Source organism: Pezoporus occidentalis, unplaced genomic scaffold, assembly GCF_034315485.1.
Source record: "Pezoporus occidentalis ecotype Australia unplaced genomic scaffold, CSIRO_AGI_Poc_V1 ctg70, whole genome shotgun sequence".
In the NCBI taxonomy this organism is placed as follows: domain Eukaryota; kingdom Metazoa; phylum Chordata; class Aves; order Psittaciformes; family Psittacidae; genus Pezoporus; species Pezoporus occidentalis.
The window spans coordinates 4,247,523-4,274,719 of record NW_026916053.1 but is presented as its reverse complement, the minus strand read 5'-3'; the positions used below and the strand labels follow the sequence as shown (position 1 = coordinate 4,274,719).

General features: G+C 42.7%; 3 protein-coding genes across 5 annotated transcripts in view; 1 reads left to right on the top strand and 2 right to left on the bottom strand.

Moving 5' to 3' along the window:
• Window positions 1-10,873, top strand: part of NKAIN4 (sodium/potassium transporting ATPase interacting 4) — a 47,753-nt gene extending 36,880 nt beyond the window's left edge. Inside the window, exons 5-8 of one of the 3 annotated variants that reach the window (XR_009969134.1) lie at window positions 1,464-1,524; window positions 4,819-4,903; window positions 9,270-9,357; window positions 9,813-10,873. Coding sequence is in view for 2 of the 3 variants with exons in the window: in XM_062641988.1 (XP_062497972.1) it covers window positions 1,464-1,524; window positions 4,819-4,903; window positions 9,813-9,822 (156 nt within the window). In the remaining variant the exon portion in view is untranslated. The remainder of the gene's footprint in view (window positions 1-1,463; window positions 1,525-4,818; window positions 4,904-9,269; window positions 9,358-9,812) is intronic. The other 2 variants (XM_062641988.1, XM_062641989.1) reach the window with 2 other exon arrangements.
• ARFGAP1 (ADP ribosylation factor GTPase activating protein 1) overlaps window positions 1-27,197 on the bottom strand; it is a 281,891-nt gene that overhangs the window by 66,350 nt on the left and 188,344 nt on the right. The window lies entirely within an intron of this gene.
• On the bottom strand, window positions 12,442-18,743 carry BIRC7 (baculoviral IAP repeat containing 7). Its single transcript, XM_062642013.1, has 7 exons — window positions 18,185-18,743; window positions 16,636-16,735; window positions 16,286-16,364; window positions 16,148-16,193; window positions 14,986-15,198; window positions 14,067-14,138; window positions 12,442-13,596 (listed from the first exon to the last, which is right to left on the bottom strand). The coding sequence occupies exons 1-7, from the start codon at window positions 18,702-18,704 to the stop codon at window positions 13,394-13,396; spliced, it is 1,233 nt and encodes a 410-aa protein (XP_062497997.1). The 5' UTR covers window positions 18,705-18,743; the 3' UTR covers window positions 12,442-13,393.

Below are 27,197 nucleotides of genomic sequence, written 5' to 3'. Positions count from 1 at the left end.
AAGGAAACACAAGGTTTAGTGATGCTACAAAACCATTCCATTTCCTCCCAACAAGGTGTGTGTTGCCAGGGAGAGCTGGAGAACTCACAAATGCCTTTATAACTCCCCAGCACAAATCTCATTATCTGCCTTTTGCTTTCTGGTGTGATGTATTTTTACTGTCATACTAAAAATGAATGGACTCTACTTTTCAAGCCCCACCATGCATCATTCTGTCTTCCCTCGGAGTGAGTCACTGCATGTTACATTCTAACTCTTGTTCAGAAGAACTGAGCTCACAGTGGAAAACAATTAAGTCTCACAATAACTTCCCTAATGCAGTTACTGTCAACCGAGATCTCGCTAAGTGGGGTGCTATGTAAAGATGTGAAATGAAGGATGGAGAGGATATTTGATTAACAGGAAGAAGGAGAAGCAAACTAAATCCCTGCTGGATCTAGAATGCTTAACTCCCATAGTACCACAAGTTTGTTTCTCTATTCAGGCTGAGTAACAACTTGCTACTGAAATGGAATGAGGCAGTTCGGATGCTTCAGAGCTTCTACAAAACTACCAGTTAAGGACAGACCCAGCAGGCTACTTTAAATTGCTTTTTTAAATGTTCACTCTAGTTTTCTGCTCTAAAGACTGCTCTGAGCAAGGGGTTGACATGAGGGCCACACCATGGCTGTTATTAGAGGCACCCTGTTGTTTTACTGCTCCTACCCTGTTTCTAGCTGCTTCCCAGGAGGTTGCAATGTACTGCTAACCTACGCAATCTATGACTTAAGACCACTGCTATCATTTTGCCTGGTTCTCACTGTGCTTTGGCCCATTTACTTTGCAGGCCCAATGCTTGATTAGTCCATGCAGAAGTGTTTATTCTCCAAAATAGAACCTTAGAAACTGGAAACCTAGAGTAAGACTGGGATTTCTTTCCAATGAAGTTTTGATTTCTAAGCCTAAGTTACTACAGACTTCAGTGTCTCTGAACACTGCTGCCATACATCACCATTTTTATGATTAACTACATTTCTATCTTAGCGTGCATACCCCTTGTAGCAAGAATACAGAGCTGAGGAGTGCTTGTCCCTGGACCTTGGCTAATAAAACCTACCCCTGTATGTGTCTGTCCTGTACGTAAGCATCTATCTAACATGTTACACAAGATTTTGTCCTGTATCCCCATCACCTCTTACAGAGAGTAAACTTAGTTTCAGTGTCAGCAAAGCCAGCCCATATTCTTGGCCAATCCTTCCAGCCACAACAGGCTCCTCTGAAGGTGAGGGCGGCTCTTGCAGCATGTAGTGTGCCCCCAGCAGTGTCCTCCCTTAGCCTACACCTGCCTTAGAGCAAACAGGACTTGGCTCCACCATTAAAGTAATGCTGCTAAGCTAAGGGCAAATATTGGCTGTTGAAGTCTTGTCCAGTGGGTTTTGACTGGCCTCAAAAGACTGAAATGATTTCTTCTCTCTCTTTTCCAGCTGGTGGGCTTTGTCTACGCCTGTTACGTTGTTAGTGTTTTCACAGAAGAAGAAGACAGCTGTAAGTATTCCCCACCAGATCCCTTGGCAAAGGTTTTATTCAATTCTATCTCTCTCTCAGATGTTTGTCTCTGAGGACTCAGCTGCCACCGGACTTCTTTCCATCTCTGCATCTACGTGATATGGCACTACCTATCTTTCAAGGATTAACTGGTTTTACCTTGAGATTTTTTCTCTCCATGTCATGGGTTAGATGCTGCAATTATCCTCCACTTTCACACCAAAAAAGCTTAGTTTTGGCTTCTTATTCAGGCTCAGCTTTAGAGAAACTGGGCAGCTTCTGTTCTCAAACTTATATAGTTTAAGAATAGTGCCACTATTACTGTTGAAATTAAGAGTACCTACAACAAAGAATACAGCTTCAGTAGGCACCTGCTGAGTATCATATGCCACAAGCTGCAGATGAAGCAGAGCGTGAGATTTCTTGCCAAGGACCAAGCTGACCACTTAATTTCAAAGCAGAGGAAGTCCTGTATTTGAATTAGAAGGAGGAGGAAGGAGCTGACTCCGCTGGGCTGGGTGTACGCACCGCTCAAGTGTCTTACATTCACTATGACATGTGTCAGAGAAGAGCAAAGAGAGGAATCACTTGGGTCTATGCAGACATCCATAACCTGGTCCTGGATTCCTTTGCCCTTCTAAAACTCCCTTTGAGACCAATAATTTCAGAAAAGAATGGATGCATAGGGTTCAAACAAACATGAAGTCTGGTTTTCTTTGGCAATGTGGTGGGTCTAGGCCAGTTTACTCCAGGTAAGGATCTGATCCAAAGGCTTTCAATCCAAGTATAACTTCTTGAAGACATTCATTAAGTTTGTGCAAACAGCTTTGGTGTTTTAAAGAGCAGCTGGCATGGATGTTAGCTGAAAAACAAGAGCTTTGGGCTGAATGTCTGAAAGTATGTGAAGAATGTTGATTTCAGAGGAGCGAGATGAGCTGCATTGCTTATCTGACTGGTCCTCATGTTTTTCTCTTCCTGAATTCATTCTGCTGGCTCTATGCATCATTTCTTTAGAGCTTGGCAGTGCACTTAGCAAAGGAGTTACATTGCAAGTAGTATTTTTTAAATTGCCCTATAGCTGTTCTATTAGCTAACATATATTAGCTCAAAGAGTTCTGAGCCCCTCTTGAATAGCAATAACATGACAGAGCTCATTCTTCCAGTAGGGCTCTGTTAGGAGACGCAGCCTCATGGAAGGAAGCAGTATCTAGAAACACAGAAGCTGTTCCTTTCAGGATGCTTATTTCTTCCCCCCACTAACAAATTCCTTTTCCCTCCCAGCTTCCCAGCTTGGAGTTAAAATGCCAGCTTGAATAATTAACAATGACAAAGCATCAATATTTCACACTCACAGTGGTGGATCCTTCCAGTGACCCGAATAAATTTGAGCTGGGTTTTAATTTTCTCTTCCATTTGTGGTTTCCTTTAAACATCACTTTGCTGTGCAGCAGGCAGGAATTCTAAGTGCTGAGACACATTCATCAGGAAGCTCAGGCTAACGTGATTCTCATAAGAAAACACAGCAATCGGGATCTCTTCATGCTGAACTGCGGGCAAGAATTCGTTAGGTGTGCTAATGCACTGTAATATATTGCAGCAATGAACCCCAGTTAAGATCTTTTGGAAGTGACCTGGATTTTGACTGCTTCCGTAGTTGAGTGCTCAGATGACAGGAGTTTCGTTTGTTTAAGGTATTAGCCCGTTACTGAAAACTGCAGTTCTTTAAGGTTCCCTCATTCAGACATCCCACAACAGAGGTAATACAGTTAATATATAGTTAATAACTGGGGTTTTATAACTGGACACTCTCTTGGTTTTAAAATACTCAAATGTTTTCAAAGTGGCTGAGAAAAGGTGACAAGTCTCACTGGAACTACTGGGGAATTATCCCCCCAGTTAGCTTAAAAGCTGTACAGATTTCCCCCATTAAGAAGAAGTTCTTTACTGTGAGGGTGGTGAGGCACTGGAATGGGTTGCCCAGGGAAGTCGTGAATGCTCCATCCCTGGCAGTGTTCAAGGCCAGGTTGGAGAGAGCCTTGGGAGCTATGGTTTAGTGTGAGGTGTCCCTGCCTGTGGCAGGGGGGTTGGAACTGGATGATCTTAAGGTCCTTTCCAACCCTGACTATTCTATGATTCTATGGTTAACTGGCAGTTGTCCCAAAATCACAGCATCAGCATCTAGCTGTCCGTCAAGAAGGCATTTATGAGAATATGCTGTTCTTGGGCTTCTAAATATGTTTCAAGGGTTGGGTTTGGTTTTTCATTTTCTATATGTATAGTAATTATTTTTTTCTATTGTTTGGTCACTGAAAAATACCCAAACTCTTCAGCTGGAATTTAAAATCACAGTGCCACCTGCAGGAAAGAAACCCCAACAGGCATTTATGTAGTTAATGTGACTCCAGTTATTTTTAAATGGCACTAGGACGGTATGGCCTTCACACTCCCAAACAAAATGCACTAACTTGGCACCCAAAAGGGGTCTAAGCTGGATCTATTTGAAAGGGTTTTGCTAGGTCAGTCTCAAATCACACCACCTCACACCCCTGTAGCCCTGGCTATGTTACCCAGCTCAGTAATACAGACTTGGCCCAATTTCAAGGGAACTAAGAGATTTGGGAAATTCTTCTCTGGTTACTAAGGGAGTTGTCATTTAAACCTTTCCTCCTCTAGTGACATTGCTCTTCTGTGAATAGTGGAGAAGGGAAGCATTGTTCCTACTTGTGTACAATTAAAACCAATGAAGTTGGCAGAGGGGACATGAAAAATAGCAGAGCTAAGGATAATGAGGGATTTGCAGTTTTCCAACACTGCCGTTGCCTGGCTTGCAGGGAAGACAAGTGGGACAAGCAAATTCCCACTTCACTGTAGAACCTTCACAGGGGTTGTTGTGCTGCCAGCTTCTCCCTGGCATTCACTCCCAAATCATTCCTCAGCTCCTTCCTTCAGCCCATCACTGAGGGGCTTTGTTTGCCTGGTTCTCATGTGAAGTCACAGCATGGTGGTGATGCCCAGAGAGGCTGAGGGAGCCCCTGTGGTTTCTCTGGAATCTTTTGTTAGCTCTGCTTCAAGTCTCATGTTAGCTGAAGCTCCTCTTTGGCACACTTGCCCATCCCAGAAGAGAGGTCTGCACAGGCAGAGATTCCCCCCAGGCAATCCATAGCTGAACACTCATTCCTCTGTTCTCTCACTGATTTTTGTGTTATACCATGACATGCACCGACTTCTCCTTTCGTTTCCTTTCAACTTTCTGGCCATGTTTGTTTGTTTATTTGAGTTCTGATTTTTTTTCAGTTGATTTCATTGGTGGATTTGATCCATTTCCTCTCTACCATGTCAATGAAAAACCCACCAACCTTTTGTTCAAGCAGACATACCTGTAAGTATCACCTCCTGTGCTTCCGTGCCTCTTAGTTTGATGGCTCAAGGGTGCTACAGGCTTGGGGTTTTTCCTCCTTGCAGGTTGATTTCTCCAGCAGGCTTTTCAGGCATGGAAGGAATGACCAATTGGACACCAGAAGGGGTGAAAATGCCTCTGCTCAGCCCCAGGTTGCCAGGGTGAAGCTGGTGTTTCTGTACTTGGCTTGTGGCAGTGGTGTTTGATAGGAAAGCACTGAGAACAACTATAGGATGTTATTGCATACAAACTACCAAATGCCTTTTCCTTGAAGAAAGCCAAGAGAGGCTTTTCAGCAGTGAATGGTGCCTGAGCAGGTAAAGGAGCTGGAAGGAAGAGTCAGCCTCAGTAGATGCTGAAAGTAATCCATAGCAATAGCAGAACGTGATTTTCAGTCTCAGTGTTAAACCGGAGTCTGGCAGACAGAAAAGATCTTTACTGGGGTAAAAATCTATGCACCATCTAGTTATTTAGGCTGTATTTAAGCTCTCTGCACAGTCGTAACTGAACTCAGCCCTATACATCCATGCAATTTTGATCACTTGCCCTCTTTTTTGTCATCCTCCAGTAATCTCATGGCAGCACCACAGACTTTGACTGTCTTGAGTACAAGATCTCCCAGTATCTGCCTGTGCTTCCAGGGAACATGTGGGGTACAAAGCTGACACACACCAGTGAACTAAATTAAACAGAGCATTAGATGGTCTGTATGCAGGGTGCCTCAGATATACTTTTTGTTTAAATTCGGTTGCCCACAAGAACAGAGGGTTCCATGTGTGGGGCACAATTCCCTACAAATTCAGGTGATCAGGAAGATCAGGAAGCCGAAAGGGGAATTGTCCGCAGCAGAGATCCAGTGCTGAATTCCACCTTTTGCCCTCCAATAATCCCTCCCCCTGCTGAAGACACAAGATCTCACTTTCACACTGTCCACTTCAGAGCTGGTTCTTTAGGACATTCTCAAACATAAAGGCCAGCATTACCTGTCTAAAGCAGTATTCAATCTGCTGTGTTGATACTCTTTACCTGCAAGAATGCGGTTGAGCATGCAAGCATTTTTAAAGCAGCTGCTAAAGGAGGTTGTTTTGGGGCAATAATGTTACCAGAGTCCTGCCAAAAAGAAGGATATAAGGACATGGGAGAAAAGTGGGGCTCAGGGAAGAAAAACTGTCCTCAAATAGGTGTTAGAGGGACACATCTACAGATCTAATGGACTCACTCCCCAGTTTGTCACTGCAGCACAAGAGGCGCACAGCTTTTGCAAAGCAGTTAAATTCCCTGTAACTTTGGGGGTTCTATAGCATTATGCTACAGGAGACTAAAGATTTATTTCCCTCTCGTTTTGTCACAGTGGGATAGAATTTTCCATAGCCTGCAGAAGCTGTGGAGTTAGAAGCAGCTCCCTGATTTATTAACGTAATGTAGCAGCATGCTGAAGAACCATCACACTTATATAGCATGGGGTTTGAGCTGCTGCTTCCTTAAAATGACCCATTCTGGTGTGAAAGAAGCTGGTACTTAATGAACGAAGATTTCTCTATGGAGAGGCTGTAATAGGAACAGAAACTATCAATATGAAACTTCAAAGGTCTCAGTAAGACTGTAAGACACTAAAGTACACGAGTGATTGTGTTGTTCTTCAGACCATCACTTATCTACTGGCAGCCTCTGCCAGCACAATGTCATATTTCTTCCTGGCTAACAGGAGGTGAAAGCAGCTGCTGAGCAGCAGATAAGGTGACCCTCTATAAATCTCACAGCAGTCAAAGAGCAACTTTGGTGTATTTATTTCAGCCCAGCTCTTGCCTTTCTTCCACGTGTATGAATGGGAGTGAGAGGAGGATTTTGAACGCACAATGCCACCGAGTTTTGCAGTGCGGGGCATTGAGGTCAAGCTTCAATTTATCAAAGAGCTCTAGCTCACGAATCTGGGCTTTGTGGTTTGAATTCCTTCTCGTTGAGGGAAATATGAATAAACCCAAATCTGTTCTGCAGCTACTAACTTGGAGCTCACTGCAATCACTGACTTTCATTTTAGGATGGCATCACCCACTGTGCAGTCAGCTGCTCTCCCAGTGACGCACTTGCCTTGCTGCCACAACAACAGGATCACTTTCCTTCATTCCCTAATGGAATTATCCTATCACTCCAGTTTTATCTGTCCTGCTTGATGAGAGCATGCCCTCCCTCTCCTTGCAATGTGCCCTTTCCCTTGTCCTGGCTTACATTTTTCCCTAGTCTCTCCAACAATATGGATGTTCATAGATCTAAAAGCCTCACAGAGGACACTGATCTAAACCCATGAACACAGCTTAAGACCAAGACCACTCTCCATAACTTCTGGATCAAGCACACAACCTATGAGTGAGAGAACTTTTAATATACTGTAGCAGTTCAAAGATACTAAAGGGAAACTGCTGCTTTCCTACTTCAGTGGTTATCAGCTCCTAAACTCAGTATTCAAAATGTACACCCCATTTCTGGCCTCCAGCTTCCATCTGCTGCACTGAAAGAGGTTTTAAAATACCTGTGCTACTCCTACCAGGAGGAGAAAAACATGTCCCCAAACTCCTACTGATAACTGGACTGTGGGCTGGAAGTACCTATTATCTCCCAGTTTTACCATGGTAATCCACTGACCTCCTTGATTTCAGTTGCAAGGCTCCAGCTGGTGGAAAACCTCAGGAATTACAAAGTCAGGTGGTGGTTTTCCTTTGCTAAAAGCCAGCCACAACAAAAATCAACCAACAGGTTTGTAGTGTTGTTGCAACAGCATGATTTAGATGTCCTTCATCACCATTAGCACCTCCAGCACTCATACAGCAACAACAGTGTTTATACATACTGTTATTTCTATTGTAAATTCCACAACTGCTTCTGTTCTACATTTCATTGGCTCCAGAGGGTTTGGTTGTGACAGTTCCTATTTAAGTCACAAGGTCAAATAACAGAGACTCAAAATTATCAGCAAAAAAAATTGCTCTGCAAGTTTTACCATGTAATAGAATTACCTTAATCTCACTGCTGCTGCCCAGCCAAGGCACTGCAGTAATCATTTACTAATAATGCATTAGGAATCTTGATAGAAGCTACGTTAAAGTCTTCACTGCATGAGTTTCTGGGTCAAAGCGCTGGCTAAAGGATAATAAATCACATCTTGCAAGCCAAAAGTACTCTCCTAAGGCCAAAAGAGAATGTTTCCAATGAGTTCTTAGGAAGGAAAGGCTCTTACCCCTCCCTTAGCTAAAGCTCAAGTTCAGGCCCTGACTGCTTGCATCACTGCCTCTCTTAGGCTACACAGGACAGGCTATCAGCTTTGGGTTGCTTTTCTTCACCTGCACTAGAAGAATCAACAGGTTTCTACATCATTTGAGGGGAGGAAGCTTTTCTTGTACTCAGAACTGTGGAAGGGTTAACCAAGAAAACAGCTTTAGTCAGACACTTCAAAGTTATCTCCCGGTATCCAGCAGGTACTTGCCAAGATAGAAGAAGGCCCAGAACATCAGGATCATTTGTCAGTACTTCCTGCCTCCTGCATCCATTCAGGCTTTTGACATCATTCTCTGATTGGTTTCAGAAAGAAGCCCTGTGCAATCTCAATTATAAAGCAGAATAGCCCCAAAGCATGATTCTGTATGTGATTTAGTGCTAAATCAAGAACCTGCCAGATGACAGGAGGTAGTCTGTGTTTATTTAAGAGGTAGAGATGAGCAATAGCTCTTCCTGCTGTTTAAGACTCTCTATAAGGCCAAGCAGTGAACTGCACAGTTGTGAGGCTCCAGCCCATAACACTCAGACCCGACACCTCAAATACTACATTAATGGCTTAAAAGCTTTGAATTTAGTTGCATAGCCAGATTTCACCAACTTCCCTTTCCTCAGATCTGCCAGTGGAAAGGGCAAGATGGTAACAAAGGGTGTGACTTTTATCAGCTGTAGACTTCAGTATTGACAGGGCAGCAACAGGAGATGTGGGTTAATTCAATGATCTCAGGCTCCAGTTGGCAATTGCTCACTTTAATACTCCCTGATCAATTCTGTTGTGGGGCAGTCTGGTAGCCATAGGCAGCATTAAAGGAATACACCCCATACAACAGGGATCCAGTTATGGATTAAAAGTAGGCTCTTCAATAGACCAAAGAACAGGCAGACAACATTCTTACATTCAAAATCCAGTCTGAAACACTAGGGGAGAGAAAGGGGGAACTCCTTTAGGATTAGTTTTCCTCCACTCCTTGTGAACTTTGATCATCACAATACTTTACAAAGGAAACTTATACCTGCATAGGAAAAATCCAGCCTGTTTGAGGAGAGAAAACACACAAAGTGATTCTGATTTTCTTTCTAGGTAGACATTTGCCCAAACAAACAATTTGCTGAATACCAACATGAGTTTGCAAACTCTTTTGACCAACCTGAAGCTGCATCTTTAAGAGGTGATGTTTCAGCTGAAAACATTCACTCATCTTCACTGCTGGCTACAGTAGATCTGCTCATACTGCTGCACCTACACAAGAAGCATTATCACTGCAACTCCAAGCAGCTGCTTGATTCTAGAGACAAACCATAGCTTTTAAAATTCCTAACCAAATTTTAGGTAGCTCTGAATGCTGAGGGTACATACATCTAACACTTTAGCTCCTATCTATTCCTTAGTCTAACTGCAGTACATTCAGGTCTGGTGTAGCGTTCTTCCCAGACTTGAAGAGTACTTAACCACATTACTTCTGAGCTCTCAATCCTACTCCTCATCTGTAGTCGATCATATTTAAAATCAAGAAAGGAAAAAAGTGTCTTAATTATTTTGACACCATTTCTATGGTCTTAAGTAATCAACTTAGTACTTGCTCCATACTGATTCCCTGCCTTCACTTTTTTCCCTTCCCTACAGGCCTGCATAAGTAAAGAGGATCCAGAGGATGGATAAACCTTGCACTCCAAAGGTGCTGCAGGAAACAATGCCCTGTGGCCTGGATCTTTGGCAGAGGAAATGCAGGATGGTGAACTCCATTCCATTTGTTTTCCTTGTCTTCTTTCCAACTGCAATGAATGTACATTGAAGAATGGCCATGAGGTTGGGGCTTAATTCTCCAAGTGCCCTGATGAACCATTCCTACCATAGTCTGGTGGTACCAGCTGACAAACAGCACAGGCCTGAAGACCTCTAGCAGAACATGTTCACCAAGAGCCTCTCTCAAGAGATACAGGTGGAGTTGGAGCTGCTTCCTTGTGCCATGGATCCATAAAGGAGGAAGCACTGCATAATACCCTGGGACATTTCATATGTTCTGTAGTTAGTTTCTTCCCCTTGTTCTGAAAAGAGCCTAAAACCCCTAACACAACTTCATGTTCTCCCTGCCTGGCTAGAACTAGGTGGGGGCTATTTACATTTGAGTTCTTTAGGCTTTTTGGGGTTTAAGTTATAGATGAGAACTCTTCCCTTCTCCCCTGCCCCACCCAGGACTCCCTTCCTCATTCTCTATTCTTTAGACATGGTCAGCACCTTAGCAGTAGGTATTTGTCCTGGATTCCAGTGTTCAGTGACTTAACTCCTATAATGCTGAACAGCTAAAAACTAGCACAACCACCAAATCTTTACTCAGCATGGAGCTTCGCCCCATTTCAACATGCCAAGCCATTCTCAGAGCAACTGTAACGTACTCTGGGTCTGCCCATCTACATAAAATTAACACTGGCATAGCCATATACACAGCTGAAGCCTGCTGCAGGACACTGGAAGAGGCCTAGTTCTTCATGGATCATAGATTTTTGTACCTGCCTTCTTCACCAAGCAGCCGCTCTTATTCCAGGCACAAGACTGGCACCATCCTGATGGGTTTTCTTGTGACAGGATAATTTTGAGGGGAGGGAATGGGCTGAGGGAAAGGGGGAATATAAGTGTAATTAAGTTGCATTAATGAGCTGCAGCAATTAATAAAACAATAAACAATGCAGTTTTTTTTAGCTTCATCTCCCAGCATGTGAGGCATCAAGCCGAGACTGAGCACTTGTCACCATCTGTGGCATTCTTTGGCTGGTACATTCCAAGTACCATTGTAATTCTTTGTCTTGCCTGATCTATTTGAGATTGCTTGGCATGAGTGGTGCTTTTCAGAAGAGCTAGGGAGAGGAGTGATAAGAGAATTAAAAGAAAAAACCATTAAGTACTAAGGTGAAGATGCACCTTTCTTGCAAAAGGAGCCCTGGAAGCAAAATCCTCTTTTATAAACCCAAGAGTAGAAGCACTGAGAGAACTGTTTTTGCTCATGTGCCAGTTTCCTTCCAGATACCCACTGCAACCATGACATCCTGAGTTCTAATCAGGTAAAGCTGCAAGTAATTATCGCTTCTGGAGGTATTTTTCCTTCCTTCAGACAGTAGAAGCAACAGATTTTGTTGCTGTGACAAACTTCCTCCTGGCCTGCTTGTGCCAGACCTACCCTAAGTGCTGTGAGGTCATGCGATGACCCTGTTCTGGGAAAGGAGAGACTCGCATCTCCAGTGTGCTCTGAGGACAAGGAGCAGCCGAAGGCTTGCTCCAGGGGGTTCCCTTATCTCGATGTTCGGAGGGCCCTCTATTGGGGATAGGCAGCACTTGAGATACTTCGAGCCAAAACCACATTTCTGAGGGGAAAACTTCTCATAGAAAAAGGCTCCATCCTTCCAGATGTGGAAAAGTCACAATTTTCAAAAGTGTTATATGAAAGAATCACCAGAAACAGCCGGTACATTCAAAGCCTTGGAGCCCTGGTGATGCTCAGGCAAGATTCCAGCCACACTGAGCTAAATATTAGGAGGCAATAACACTATTCCAACACTGAGCTGGTTTTGTTTTCCCTTATCAGATTAGCACCTCTGCTTAAACTGTTTTTGTTATTTATAGGCAAAATAAAGCCAGTGAGAGCATACACCCAGGCACAATACCTAGTCTGGCACAGTGATGAAATTCTGTTCCCTATGAAAGCTGCTGCCTGGCAAAGACTCACAAATTAATTCCTCCAAGAGCTGGAGAGTTCAATTTCTCTCCTCTTTGCCAAGAGCTGCGTTAATATTACCTTCTTTTGAAGGCAAGATATGTCCTTCCACATAGCCCAAGGATAACTAACACCTTAAAGGTACTCAGCAAAAAGCCTATAACCCTGTTAGGTATCCAGGCCTGGAACAAAAGAGAAGTAATTCAAGAGGCAGTGTTCCAGTCTCCACAGTTGTGTTTAAGAGCTATGTACCAAAACTCTGCATGGAGTTCAGATGCAGAATTATTCCCCACTTACACAGTTTCATGTACTCCTGCACCCTTACACCTTCTTTTGCACTTCAGGTAACCTGGAGGACCCAGATGCTGCCTTGTGAATTCCATAAGAAGCTAATGGATGGTAGGAACAGTTCTCTCACTCATGCCCATCTAATACTGAAGGACAGGAGCAATCTACAACTTGATGCTGCTGTAACATTTCAGGCCACCATCATACTCCCTCCCCAGTAGGGCATTATGTTAAAATCAGATACTCAGAGCTCTGAGAAACAAAAGAACAACTTTATTCCATGAAACAGTTAATTTTAAAAGCCTTATTTCTTTTCCCCTGAAGTTAAACTACAAATTGACAAAACTTCCTCTTTTTGATTATATGATAGAATGTTCTATTTCAAACAAGAATTATCAGTTTAGCCAACAACTAGATGTCCTAAAAAGGTAAGTTTCCATAGTTACCTTCTATGAGAATAGTACCCACCAGACAGGAAAGAGCTCCAAGAAGCTCCCAGGAGATCATCTAGTGACCCTGACCATCAAAGAGGCTGTCATCTTCTGTCTGGGGCAGTCAGCTGAGAGTAAAGAGGTTGAAAAGGCCAGGCTTTTCACTTACAGTTACGCAGATTTGAGTATTACTGAAGCATTCTGTCAAGTATTGACAGTTCAACAAGGGGGGGAAGACAGCAAAGAGCTCAGAAGGAAAAGCTAAATTCTCCTTCCCACACAATACATGGAGACTAGAATACTCATGAGCAATGGAACACATTTTGTATAAAGGTGCAGCCGTTTGACTCTGACTGACTGAAGGAAGCCACCAAAGCTAGCAAAATAACCTCTGAACGACTGCTTAAGTGAGTGAAAAAGAACCAGAGCCTACTGAAAACAGCCTTTGATTTCAACACAGAGCAGGGATTCATGTGAGAATGCCAGAATTTGGAGAAGGAGAATCCAACAACAAAAGCTTCTTTTTGGAAGACAAATGGAACCAGCAGAGTTTTTCTGGAGCAGTCCTACAACAGGATTAGCACAACTACAGCAAATGAGCAGCTCTTACTAGAAACACTGTGCACACATAGGAAGCACATTTGGTAAGGTTTTACACTTATGCCAATCTACCCTGCAAATAGGATTGCTCCAGCATCAAACTATTTGCTTAGTTCCTTCCTCTGCTACATTATGAATGGGTCATATGGACTTCTCTTCCCCCTTTGGTACATCATGGTTCAGGACATGAAAGTCCTCACTCTGTCCTGGATGACTGCTCTGCAGATAGGACACAACCTCAGATTGAAGGCACATTCCCTACATGCTACCAGATGGCCACAAGGAACAAACACAACTGAGACATCTTTGTCCAGGCACACTTTGCACATCCTCTCCTCTCGCAGGCGTTGGAGCTGTTCTTCCATGCTCGGCCGAGACTCATCTTTCCCCAGAAAAAGAAAGAAAAGCCCAAGCTTTAGTATTTTAACAGCCCCAAAGGGACTGTCCTGACATCTTAGGCAGTCATGCTGCAAGTGGCTCAGCACTTCATTCAGAGACTGACTTAAGATGGCAGAAGTACCTCTCACACAAGCTTTGTTTAAGCTGTAAAGCTACAGCTATTCTAGAGTCTGCTTTACCTACACATGATCTGTCCCTGCTCAGTCCAGCAATGTTTTACCACTGTGTGTAAATTATCCTAAATTACCCTGATAAACTTAAGTTTTAATATGACTTTCCATCACAGTGGAACTCTAAACCCTGAATAAGGGTCTCTGCTCAGTTACCATTCAAGTTCACACACATTTCCCTTCAGCATTAAAACCAAATATAATGATCACTAATACCACTGTTAGAAAACCCATCCCAGTTGTGCCTAGGCTCAATTTCACCACCACTGTCAGCCCAGTGCACCTGATTCTCTCTGTTGCACAGACTGCATTTCTTCTCTTGAACTTGATGCTGCAGCCTCCCCCTGAGCAGCACCTGTATAACAAGGAAAGAAGATGTCAGTGCTGTTTACAAAGAGGAAATACTCTTGACTTCAGTAGCCCCTTTACTGTTAACTTCACACAGAGCCTGGTGAAGATGTTCTCTGTGGTGCTTCCATCACTATGCACACTTAACCTCCCTACCAAGACATGTCCATACCCCATTGTTTCCTCAAAGTTAGTTTATCTGTCAGACAGGAGCCATCAGCTGCTCATTACTGCTCCTGTGCTACTATTTAATCCCAATTCTGATTTGTGGAAATTTGTCTGGGAGTTTATTTTTCCTTTAGCTAAAGAAATAGCAGACCACGATACAGAGACAGGAGCTTTGCAAAGCAGACTTTCTACCAGAGAAAGCCTGTGTGCAACTGCATCTTCAAATAAACTTCACTTGGCTGACTCCACAACACAGGTAAGACAGACACAGATAAGGAGAATATATATTAATCACAAATAGCAATATTTGTTTAAATAAGTCACTGATTCAGTTTTAAATAGGCTTGGAATACTTATCCAGGAGGTCTTGCTTCAGCCAATTGCATCAGGTGTGAAATTGCACACAAGCCTCCTCTCTTGTCTGCTACAGCAAGCCTAAGGGCAGCAGAAAACATTGAGGCTATCTATACCATAGCTCACTGCAGGCAGATATAGTTACTGATAACTCCAGTAATCACAGCTCCCTCAGGTTTCTTTAAAGCAGAACCTCATTCCCAGCCTCTCAAACAAAGGCAGGCCTTTACTCTTAATTCCAGTTTAGGAAGAGAGGAGGCAGACCCACAAGACACACAAGGTGAAGTGAAATAGAGGTTAAGCACCCCCAGGTATGTGGGTGTGAGGCATACCTCTGCTCTCTGCACTGCTGCTCTCCCTGACTGCCTGAAGCACATCAGCAATCAGCTCAGACTCGGAGATGTAGGAAGCCCCAGTCATCACGTGTTTATTCTGTATCGCCTTACACACGCTTATGAGGTCAAAGCCCATCTCAATGACATGATACATTATGACAAACTCATCCAGGCAGTGAAGAGCCTGATTCATCAAGCTCCTCAGAGTTTCTGTAAAGCAGTGAACAGATACTTTACCAAAAAGGCTGAACTGTGGGGAAAAAGTAGCTGAAGCCTGAGGCTGTTTTAAATCAAATGGCATTAATATGATCTAGAACATTCCTCAAGCTATCTATATAGCTAGAGCAACATCCAGATTTAGTTTTTACTTCCAAACACAACTCACAAGAAGTCAAAAGGAGTTTCAAAGGCAAGAGACTAGTTTTGGATGGTTTATTCTACTGTACCAATGAACCAAGTCTCCCGTGTTTAGCCCTTGTCTAGAAGCCTTATCTTTGTTTTCACATCCCAGAAGTCTCAAAATTGCTTTCATGAAGATGAAGTGGAACATCCCAATTGAAGTATCTCCTACCTCATATCTGGCTCAACCATTCATCAGTAGAGACAAAAGCACAAAATTCAACTGTCAGTCCATTCAAAGGACTCAGTCTTAAGCTCATCCTCTTGGATAGGTTTTCAAGAGGATGAGGAATATCAGTTTTCCACAGTTACGGAAGCCAAATTTCACCTACTTCAATTCCCAGGAACAACTGATGAATGCAAATAATCCCCAGGATCAATACTTTCATAAACAACTAGACCCCAGCTGTTCCCTGGTCTCCTAACAAGGATGTTTAAAATGCTGTGGTGTGAAAGACTACAGATAGACACAACATCAAGAGCATGTACAAGCCAGGAAGGTTAGGCAAGCACCCAAAAATCATATGACTATCTAGAAAAAACATTGCTTGTCTTAGACTAAGACGTCTCACAAGAACAAGCAGCTTTACTTTTGTGCTAGAGGCCATTTCCTAAGAAATAAAGTGAAACAGCTTCTAGAACACCAGAACATCTTACAAACACCATGTATACAGAACACACGGGGGGGGGGAGGGGGCTAGAAGCAGCAGGACTACAGCACTCTGAACAGAAGACACCACCATGCCATTACAGCACTGACCTCGTGAAGCAAGTGGATTTTGTCCAGTCCGACCCCTGGAATCTCTCTGAAAATGATGATCACAAAAGAAGCATGGGTTCAGAACTCCCCCTATTTACCAAATCCCCATATCCACTACACACAAAAGTCTTGACTCACTGGAACTTGGGTGTTAGAGAGGGACTCCTGAACACTGCTAACAAAGTCTCTCCCCCTTGACTGCAATAAGAATTCACACCTATAAGCAGAAAGATTGAAACACGTTAGTACAGTATATCTCAAGCAACAGGAGTTTGAATTTTAGAAGCAAAGGGCTCTATCAGGTTATGAGCAAGCTGCTATATTCATTAATGATGGTGTATTATGGGTTTTCCCCACTCCATACATAAAGAGCAACAGTAAGAGGCTCACGATTTCCCCCCTTCTTATGAAGGAAGAAATCAGTGTGAAACACATGGTGTATCTTTTGGTCTTGCAACAAGAGACATTGTCAGCCAAACCTGACTTACCCTGGAAACAATTTGGCATGTTCCCACCAAGGATCACTTTCAATCTGCCAGTTCCTCACACCTCCATTACAGTAAAAGCACCTCACTATACCACCTTGTCCTGAAAGAGACATTAAGAGATTATTTGACATCCGAGATGCTGTATGCTCTACTAGCCCTAGATGAGAGCCTGGGGAGACATTCAGCACAAAACACAGGCTACTGGACAGAACAGATGAGCACATGACACTTCAACACTGTGCAAGTTGATAGGGCAGGAAACCTGATGAGAGTTTGAACTCCCAGAGCTGCAGCTGGTTGAGATGATTCTAGAGCTGGGTCACAAGCTAACAGGCAGCCTGCATGTGAGCCCCACAACTCCCATGTATGCATACAGCTATCCAATCCCTTCTTGCCTGCATTTAGAAATGTAATTAATTATATCTATACTCATTTCCTCACCACAATCTGCCATAACCAGCAGCAGGCATAGCGAGAAGCAATTAAAGCCGCAGTTAAGCACTACCTACAAATGCCCTGCCTCGAGGGCAATGGAACAACAGCATTAGTAAAATCCACCGAGTTTGGGTCACAGACATGGTGTTCCAAACACTCCCATCTCAGCGCAGTTCGGCTTAACCCAAGTGCTCAGTTCCAGAGTTCTCCTGCTCAAGTGATCACAGGGGAGTGCCATGTCACACTGCTGCTGTCTAATGAGCCCCCAGGGTCAGGCTTGTTGTGCTTCAATAAGAGTGCAAGGAGTCCAGGAGGAGGAGGCTGGTTTTTGCCAAGGCATCTTTAGTTTATGCACCCTGCCCATCACTTCCTTCCACATCTCAGACTGATGCGTAAATACAAACAGATTCTTCTATACAGAAGTCACACAGAACTATCACTATATCAGCAGCTTTCAAAGAACTGAAGGGTTCCCCTATTTAATTACAATCAAGTATTAAATGTCCTGTAAATATTTCCTCTGACTGGTCAGTGCAAGGACAACCACTTTACACATTATCTAAGCAGCAAAGCCTTCCCAAGGGTAAAAACAATGATATATTGATATTTAGATGCATATGATAAGTATTGCCTGTTTTCCTCATAAAAAAGGATCTTTGTGATTTCTATAAGCCCAGAGTCCTTACAGCCAGCGAAAGCCAAACAGACTGACTACATTCAGGTTTAGGTTTTTAAGAGAAGGCTTCAGTTAAAGACAATGCTTACACAAAACATGCCAAGCAAGTGCTTCAAGTCCTTTTAGAAGTGCAAGTAACAAATAGGCTCAAAAACAACACTTTTTCTGCCAGTAAAGAACTGTTTAAAACACGCCACTTCTTCCACTCCCACTAGTTAGGGAACTGACTTATTAGCGGGCCCCTCAGTACCCAAACAGGAGTTAACATAGTAGTGAATTCTACACAGGCAACAAGTGAAGCAGCATAGGTTGAAGGAAGGACGGGCTTTCTAACTATGCTACGCAGACTTGCAAGTATTTGTATGAACAATAAAACACAGCAATACCTTTAAAAGTTAACTTGGATCAAAGTTGAACACGTTTCCCCAGAGCACCTACCTGTGTAAAAGAATCCTGCTCTAGCTAGTGCCTGATAATGCATGGCAGCGTATCGTGGGCAGTTCTGAAATGTCAATAGTCTCGCCTCCTCTGTTACCATTGCTGGGTATTCTGGCTCATGGGGCACGGCTGCCTCTTCACTGTCCATCCCCTGCAAAAGGCTGACGACCTGCCCATCCACAGTGTCAACGACTTCCTGAACAGGAAGCATCTCTTGGTTCCCAACAGCCTCACCACGAATGAACTTACAGGATGGGAAGAATTTCCGGTGCTCTGCTGCTGGGCAATCACCAGGTGCCCAGTCCTTCAGGATACCACTACAGCAAAAACACCGTACTTCATCTCCTGGCCCAAGATAGAAAAAGCCAGCCTTGGCCAAATCTCGAGGGGATACAGGTGAGGTTGCTGGCCACCGCCGAAAAGTCCTCAGTCTTCTTGCTTCATTCCTCATGCTCCTTTTAAACAGATGGCAAGAAGGAGCCCTGGGCTCTGTCTCCTTTGCTGGTCTCCTGTCCTCCATGTTCTTGTTCTGAAAGAGAGGAGACAAGCCAGAGCTGTCAGCTGGATTCCCGGTGTCAGGCAACACTCACGCTGTGCTATTTGTTTCTCATCCCCACGCATATTCCAGAAAGCTCCTGGTCTTGACAAAGCTGAGCTTGTTTGGGAATGGCAGCCCAATGAGAGGGCTGGTGCTTCTGTACTTTGCTGCTGAACTTTTGCTGAGCCCTCACTAGTGTCTGAGGGGAAGAGACCAGAGGTTTCTGAGCCCCTCTGCCAGCTTACAGGGGAGATGCTTGCAGGAACAGAGAGGGCAGAACCTGTGCTTCCCACCCCCCCTCCAGCTGAGCCAATCCAACTTCTGGCACCTATCTGCATGATAAATCCCCAGCCCTTTGCTCTGCCTTTAACATTAGAAAGGCTTTGCCCCCCCCCCCAGCCAATTTTAAGAAGACATGCCATAACAAAGCAGGAAACAGCCACACCCAAACATCACATCTCAATGGTCAGCTTAAAGACAAACACTACACAGAGTAGCAGTACATTTTTCATAATCTTGTGATCATTAAACAGTGAGTATATAGAAACAGCTCTATAGAGAAAGAAATTCTCCAGGATGCAATCCAAAATAATTCAGTTTAGTTTCTATGAGGAGGTGTCCTTAAATCAAGGATAAGACATTTCCTGCCTGTGCTGGTTCTGTGCAAGAGAGTGAATTAAAGAAGTTACTGACTGCAGTTATCCAGCTCTCATTCTACTCAAGGTAACAGCCAAGTAAACCAAGTTGTAACTACTGCTTCTAGTCCTTTCTAGGTCTGGTAAATACACTTTCACAAGGCCATACAATTACACAACAGTCAGGATCAATTTAACTAATGACTCCAAAGGAATTCCTCTGCAGTGAAGTCACTGCGCATGTGATTAAGTGGTAAATGCAAACAAATCCAGTTTTTTAAGTATGGACCCTGAAAAAAATCCCTTTACCACTCAACTCAATAGGTCAACTCACCCAAAGGAAGCGCTAACTATGTACTGGCTATAGAGCTGAGTACTATAAGCACACAGACCCAAAATATCACACAGGCAAACATACATCTACACAAACAATATGTACACACTCTTAAGATGTTTTTCAAGGCTGGTACACCACATAATTAATAGGTAACTACCTATAACTAACTCTACAGAATAGGCACACTGTAAAAACCAATCTATATAGCAACTACTCTGCAGTAATCACAGTCAGAGCTATTAAGTGGCTCTCAGGCCAGTAGCATCTCTGAAGTACTATTTCTCTTAGTTAAGTACTACAGTACATCTAGGGAAAGGGGAAAAAGCTCCCACAGCATTTTAGCTGCAAGGCCTGAAGCCAGGGTTACCAAATCCACCCTCTACAGGTACTACTACATGGTTAGCGAGATGTTAAAAGTGAGCTTGTTCAACCATATGCCTCTCACACTAAAAGGCAGCAAGGAAAGGTTCATTAGCAACTAGAATTCCCTTCTATCATCATAGCCACAGTAATAGGAATGGAAGACTCTAAAAGTTTCAGAAATTATGCTTTAATACACTAGTTACTCAAGAGCTATGACAGTGGCACAGAAACATACAGAAAAGAAAGTCTCTGATACACAGCAAAATTTGCAAGCTAAGCAAGCTTAGGAACATGCAATATTTCAGCCTGCACTGCAGATTTTGCTCTCAGAACACAGAAGCAGAGAGACTTCATCAGGTACAGCTTCAGATCATTAGTTCTGCTCTCATAGGCCCTAATAAAACCAAAGCTGTTAAACTGTTAACAACTACTGCTTTCCACCTCAGCAACTGAGTTCTTAGTCCCCTACCACTTATTAAATGGACATCAGAGCAAGCTTCACAGCAAAAACACAACGGAAGAAGTCTTCCAACTTAAAAGCTTAACACCTGAACCAAGTGTCTTAAAGTAAGAAACGCAGCACAAGGGAAGGATATCTTTATGAAAAAACACATGATAGTTTGCTTGCAATGAAAGTATTCACATGCTCTATAGAACATGCATTAACTTGGCTAACAGAGCTCTCCAAACCAAACTAATAGTTAAAGCAGATACACTGCTTCTAGCCAATATTCTTCTATAATCCATTACTCACACCTACTTAGGAATACATCATCAAAGCACCACAAGAGCTAATACCAACAAATCCCTAAGATTAAAGCAATGAAAAAAAAATGCTAAAAATATTTACCTGAAATATGCAAAAAATAAAGGCACAAAATGCTTCCAAGTAGCAAATCGCTTCCAAGCAGCAAACTGCTTCCAAGCTCTCCTCTCAACCAAAAGGCACTATTCCTCAGAGAAGCAGAACCTCCTCTAGAACACAAAGGAACCCAACTGACCCAGAGGCTATTTCTAGTGCTTCGTTTTCCCCAATTGGTTGGGGCTGTGCTGAAATTGTCCATTGGCTGAGGAGCCCAGATGTCATCATTAGCAGTGGGGGTCACCAGGAAGTATCTTGGATCAATTCTGTTGCCTTCCTTTTGGGAAGAGGTGCTCTTTTGCAGCTTCATAACTTGAAATCATTCTATTCCTTTGTCTCCCTGGGGTCCCAATTTGGAATGAAGGATTTCAAGGTTAGATCTGAAAGTTGTAATTGCTTAAAAGTATGTTTTCCTTTACCACTTCTCTGCCTGAGAAGATTCATGCATCTTCTACATGCTTGACAAAAACCAAGTTTGCTTTGCTACTGTAAGAACACAGGTGGTTTGTGTTTGCAAGAAGTGATAAATAAGGGCTTTTCTTTAAAGCAAGAAGCTCGAGGGCTGGTTTCTCACAGACAAACCTGTATCAACGTTTTAATTAAAAACAAATACTGAAACTTGTTTAATTAACTCTGTTTTAACAGAAATCCCTGAGCAGCAGAGGGCAGTGCTCATATGCAGAACTTGGTCTTGTAACAAATGAGTGCGGCTCTTTATTGCCTGTAATGAGTTTATATTTAATTGTCCATTATCTCCTGCTCCACAGATCCTGTGCTTTATAATGTTATATTGTTTTTTTCAGGAATGGATCTGAAAAATACAAGATACAGAGTTAAAATCTCTCTTATAGAGGCTGTTTGGGGTCTCTGCTGAGGGGTTCTTGTGAATCACCTGTTAGTAGATAAGAGTGATTGATAGTTCTGATCTTATGAAGCATTTTACAAGCAATACTGCTTATAACCATTTGGGAATCAGGAAGCATCAACCAGGAGCTCAGGACTGATGAGTAATGATGATCAACAGCACCATCATGATGCTCCTGCATGAGAAATGTAGTAACTTTGACATTGCTGAGCTCCTTTCAGTCATAACTAGAAACTAACACTAAATAGTGAGTTAAAACTCTAAGGAGAAAGGAATGTAAATGTTATTAATCAATGTTTGCTAATATCAGCATGATTCGGAAGGAAAGTGATCAATATATACAAGGAGTACAGCTGGGGGCAGCATTATAAAGAGCTTGAAAGGGTTGAAGTAACTGAAGTCCCTGGAAAAGCTCCAGCAGTGTTCAGCATCTGTAAGCTTGAGGCTCTACACAGCTGTAAGGGGATGAAGCTGCCGTGTGGTTTAGCTCAAGGAACACTATTATGCTTTCATCAAACTAAGAGTAAATAAAAAATTCCTGAGGAAAGGGGCTTTTATAACAGGGTGGGGGAATAAAAAAAAGGTGTCAGTTGGCATTATCGAAGAAGCAAAGAGGCTAGAAATGCAAATAAAGATGCCATAGCTTGCCACTGCTGCAACTGATGTGTAAGGGGATTGGATATCAAGGACACTTATGGCATTATTCCTGTTCCTACTTGCTCAGAACCACTGTCAGGACAAGGATCTGTCTTTCAGAATAAAACATTCAGGCCTGATGACAGAATTGCTCTCAGACTGCAACAGAGCAGACAAAATCATTACATCTGTAGCCACAGAAGTAGGTGACTGCTGCTGTTTCTCCATCTAAGGCCTTGCTTTTCCTCTTCTGGCTGCCTGTTCCTTGTCTGTTGTCCTTCATCTTCCTTCACGCTGACTGGCAGCAGCACAACGCCTGCACTCTGCAGCCTTGCTAAGAGCTGCTGGCACTGTCCTCTTCAACAATAAAACCTGTAAGAGTGCCTCCGTGAGAGCTGCCTTCAGTGCAGCCCTGAGGGAGCAGAGCACATCGCTCTCCACTGACACAAAACTCCAGGGCACCCATAAACTCATCCCTGTGGGCAGTGATCCAACCCAGTGAATAATGATGAGACACTAAAAAGTGACTGGTCACACCAGAGATGAACACAGAGTCATTCCCTTAGGGCAAGGAAGCCTCATTTTGCTTTTTCATCCTGCTCAAGGCTTTTTTACTGCAAGGGATACTGCTGTACATCTAAACGGCTCTTCCCTACCTATCAACATTTTACTCCTTGTGCTTTGCTCAGTGGATTTGTCAATAACAGTGACAAATTTAACATATTAATAATGATTTATTGCTCCAACCATTGGCAATCATTAAATCAGGAAGCCTGAAAAATGTTGCTATGAAGTAAATACACATACTGTTCATATATACTGCCAGAACTGATGCACAGGTGAGTAACAGATCTATGTTTTGTAAGGTGATGTCCTAAGGATTCAAATCTTTCAATCTCCTCCCCTAATTTTTATTTCTGACCTCCATTACCACAGCATTTGGTTTATGTATTGTGATAGGAATAGCATTTGGTTGCCTTGTGGTGGTTTATGTATTGTAATAGGAACAGCTAAATGTAGCTGGCAACATGATTCATGAAAGTGCTTAAAATCAAATACTATTAATATACCAGCCCACAGGAGCAGAACACAGCACACATCAAAAGAAATATCTGCAAAGCATAGCAGATATGCAAAAAATCAATAGAAGAACCACCCTTAAAATCCTGCTGTGATTTGAGAAAAAGCAAAGTAACATTCTGGTTCTTTGGAAGGAGGAAAATGAAAGTGTTTCTGCCACAAGGCATTACTGTGCTTTAGATTGTTCATGACTTCACAATTTCAGTGTCCAGCTTATTATACAAAATCTTTCTGCTACAGAAGGTAGAGTGGGTTGAAAACTGGTCAATACTTTTTTAAAATGCAACTGTTTGTAGTAAACAAGTTTCATTTTATTGGCTTTATTTCATATGGCTTTTGGAGCTGAAAAATCTGAGAGTTTCTTATTCAAGGGTCATTTTTTCTCTTTGTTTTTTTACCCCTTCTTGCCCTTGCCAGTGAACATCATGGGGAAAAGACTAACAGATGTTCCACCATTCAGCCATTAATTACCTTTAAAGAAGGATTTGTCAGGCATTGTTATGACTATAGTGGAGCTCATCCCACTTTTTAATTGCTAGAAAATCAGCCATCAAGAAACATGGAACATCTGATTTTTCCAACAAAATTCTGCTACAGTTTGAAATGTGTTTCATTGCAGAGGGATGTGCCTGGCTGCCTGAGTTATTGCTTGGACAAAAGGCAAAGATCTGTTCTTGAGCTACTCACGTTAGAAATCATGTTGTTTTCTCCATGCAAATTGACTCAGAATAGATTTAGTTTGTCTCTGTATCAATAATCAACAGTAAGATTGACAGATGAGGAAGAAAGACAACAGTGAAGGACACTGCAAAGCGCTGAAGTGAAAAATGGGTGACTGTATTCTAATGAGTAGCAAAGACAGACTTACAAAGACCTTACAACTTAATGGAAACTACATGATAGCAGCAAGAAAGAGTTGCCAATGATGAAGATCAAGAAGGAGACATGGGAGAGTCCTTGTGATCAGTCGTTGCTCTGCTGAGGTCCTTGTTACAGCTTTTCAATGAAGTTGTCTTGCAAAGCACAGCAGGCACAGTGATGGTATCAGCTGGTATCTGTGCACAAGCCATGCTCTCTGCATATGATTTCACTTCTTATGTTTTCACAATGTGTCAGTGATATGAAAAAAAGGAGAGAAGAAGAGACACTATGTGTGTCTGCTTTTGTTTTTCACCCTGAAATGATGGAAATCAATGTTGGCTCCTTGCTTTGGTTACATTCCACGGAGGTGTGAAGTGCAGCAAGGAGATGGTTCCAGCATGGCAATGTTTGATTTTACTCCCTTGCTCATAACAGAGGGCTGCATAAAATCCCTGTAAAATCTAAATTAAAACCCAAAACAAACAAAAAGAGTATTCTGTAATTTACACATGAAATCTATCCTCCTGAAATTTCAGAGTGCATTAGCAAAGGAAGAAAAAGATGCCCATAACTTTTTCTTATACTAGATCATACCACCTTATTTCTCTCAACAAAGCCAAAACCAAACAAAAACCTGTGTTATCCCCTAGGTTACAGAGTCACACTCCAAGAGTATCTTCAGTTGATATAATTCTGAATATTGCCTTATCTATATGTCATCTTACTTGGTTTGTGTCTAAAAGATTGTGCTCTTGTCAGTGGACAGACATGATCATTTTTCAAGTTACCAGGAAGAAGCAGTAACTCACGTTGTCCTAATGCAAAACATATTCCCCAAACCATAGCCTTAGGCATATGTATATTTATGTGCCTGACACGCTCTGTCTTTGACTCTAAAATAATGGGTACAGCCTAATAGCTGTACCCTACACCTTAGGATGCTGAAGCAAATCCAGTTCTAGCATTCTGCCCACATACACTCATAGCTTGGATGATTCATAGTCACATAGTTTCTATATCAAGACTAGTGAACATACACAATCACATGGACTTCAGAGCAGTGCCCATCACCCAAGAACCCAGGACAAGCCTTTCCCTTCCAGACAGATCTGCCACTCCTTAGGCATGTTGTTCAGCTTTTTTCTCTCATTTGTTTTGGAAGCCCTGCTCTATGTCAGCCTTTAAGCTCATTCAGGGACTCTCAGGAGGACACATCTGCTTTGTCCATAGCTATAGCGTATGGCAAACAGAATTAAGATAACACAAACCAATTATTACTTGCTACCTAAGCCACACAGAGCATCCCAGGTGCTGAGGATTAATGCATTCTTCTTTCTTCCTTCTCTCTGGATGACTGAGCAGGAAAAGGACAAAAGTAAACAATCCATTTCACATATTTTATTAGAATAGTAAATACAAACTCAAACCAACAAGCTCCAAACACGTGAACACAGGGAAGACTCTGCTTTTAACTGCATCTAAAGGACAGGATGATTGCATTGTTTAGTACCTTTTGTGATGATGAGAATTTGCCACTTTTACCCCCCAAATTAAGCACTGAGATGTTCTGAGTAAGATTTCGTAACTTCTGGAACTACTGTCTGGTATGGCAGAGTCTTAACTACTTTGGTCAGGACTCTAATTACTTGTGAATGCAATAATGAGACTGGATACAAGCAGCACACAAGTTGGTACTAAACCTAGTTTGGGTCTCAACTTATTACCTCAAGTAACCACACAATATATTATACACACGTTGAAAGCCTGATTTTGATTCATCTTTCTCTCAAATATGTTTGTATATTGCTCATTCCTAGGAACTGGAACTAGTGCATGTTTGTGTCAAGAAACTAAACCAAGAGGTATGTTCAAAGACAAAAGGACTTACCAAACTAAATCTCTGCAGGTATTTTGATACCTTCAAGAAACATTCAGGTTTCCAGCCAGTTTAAGGACAATTATTTCCATTCTCCAAGCAGATGTCAGACACCTATGCAACATGTTAAAAGATAATCTCAGTGCTATATTATTGATGCAAATGATGTTGCAAATCCTTTTACTGCACCAGTTTCCAAAGGAGTCAAAAGAAATTATGTTCTACAAATTGCACTGAGCTGCTGTGATCCAGTACCAGTGTTGTGCAGAAGTACCGCAGTGGTATTTTCTTGAGTTGTGGTATAAGAGGCTCCCAGTGCACCAAACTGTCATTGAGCATTGAACTAGCATGTACTGTGCTTGTAAGTCAGCAGGACAGCGAGGCCTCGGGGTGTTACCATAATACAAGCAAAACAACCTTGACTTCTGTTTCAACACCAAACATTTCCTTAGGCACAAGCTCTTCCCTGTGAGTGTGCTGAGTGCCCAGAGAAGCTGTGGCTGCCCCATCCCTGGCAGTGTTCAAGGCCAGGTTGGACACAGGGGCTTGGAGCAAGCTGCTCTAGTGGAAGAGGTCCCTGCCCGTGGCAGGGGTTGGAGCTGAATGGGCTTTAAGGTCCCTTCAACGCAAACCAGGCTGGGATCCTATGATTCTATGAAAAAAATCGCTAACAAGCCACTGTGTACAGGGGCAGAAATACAACCAGTAGTGAGGCAGAACTCAAAGGCTAGAAATGAAAGGGAATTGCTTTCATTTAATCTGATCTCTCCTTAAGGCCGCCCTCTCCAAGTGTTACAGACTGAATTTGGGCATTAAGCAGCCCTGCATGGTTACACCTCGGGCATCCACCGCTGGTTCATTTCCTCCCTCCCTCCCTCAGAGGGGCACACAAGAAACCGACCAGACTCCCCGAAACTTACAAGGCTACTTCATGGCCCTGCCGAAATCAACACGAGCTCT

What these genes read in the sequence shown, in the direction of transcription:
- BIRC7 (XM_062642013.1), bottom strand. Translation starts at nt 18,704, where the DNA reads ATGGAGGACAGGAGACCAGCAAAGGAGACAGAGCCCAGGGCTCCTTCT. An exon ending in AGCAGGATTCTTTTACACAG is followed by an intron (nt 16,736 to 18,184) that starts GTAGGTGCTCTG and finishes TGTCTCTTTCAG; the next exon opens with GACAAGGTGGTATAGTGAGG. An exon ending in TGTGCAACAGAGAGAATCAG is followed by an intron (nt 13,597 to 14,066) that starts GTGCACTGGGCT and finishes TTCTGGGGAAAG; the next exon opens with ATGAGTCTCGGCCGAGCATG.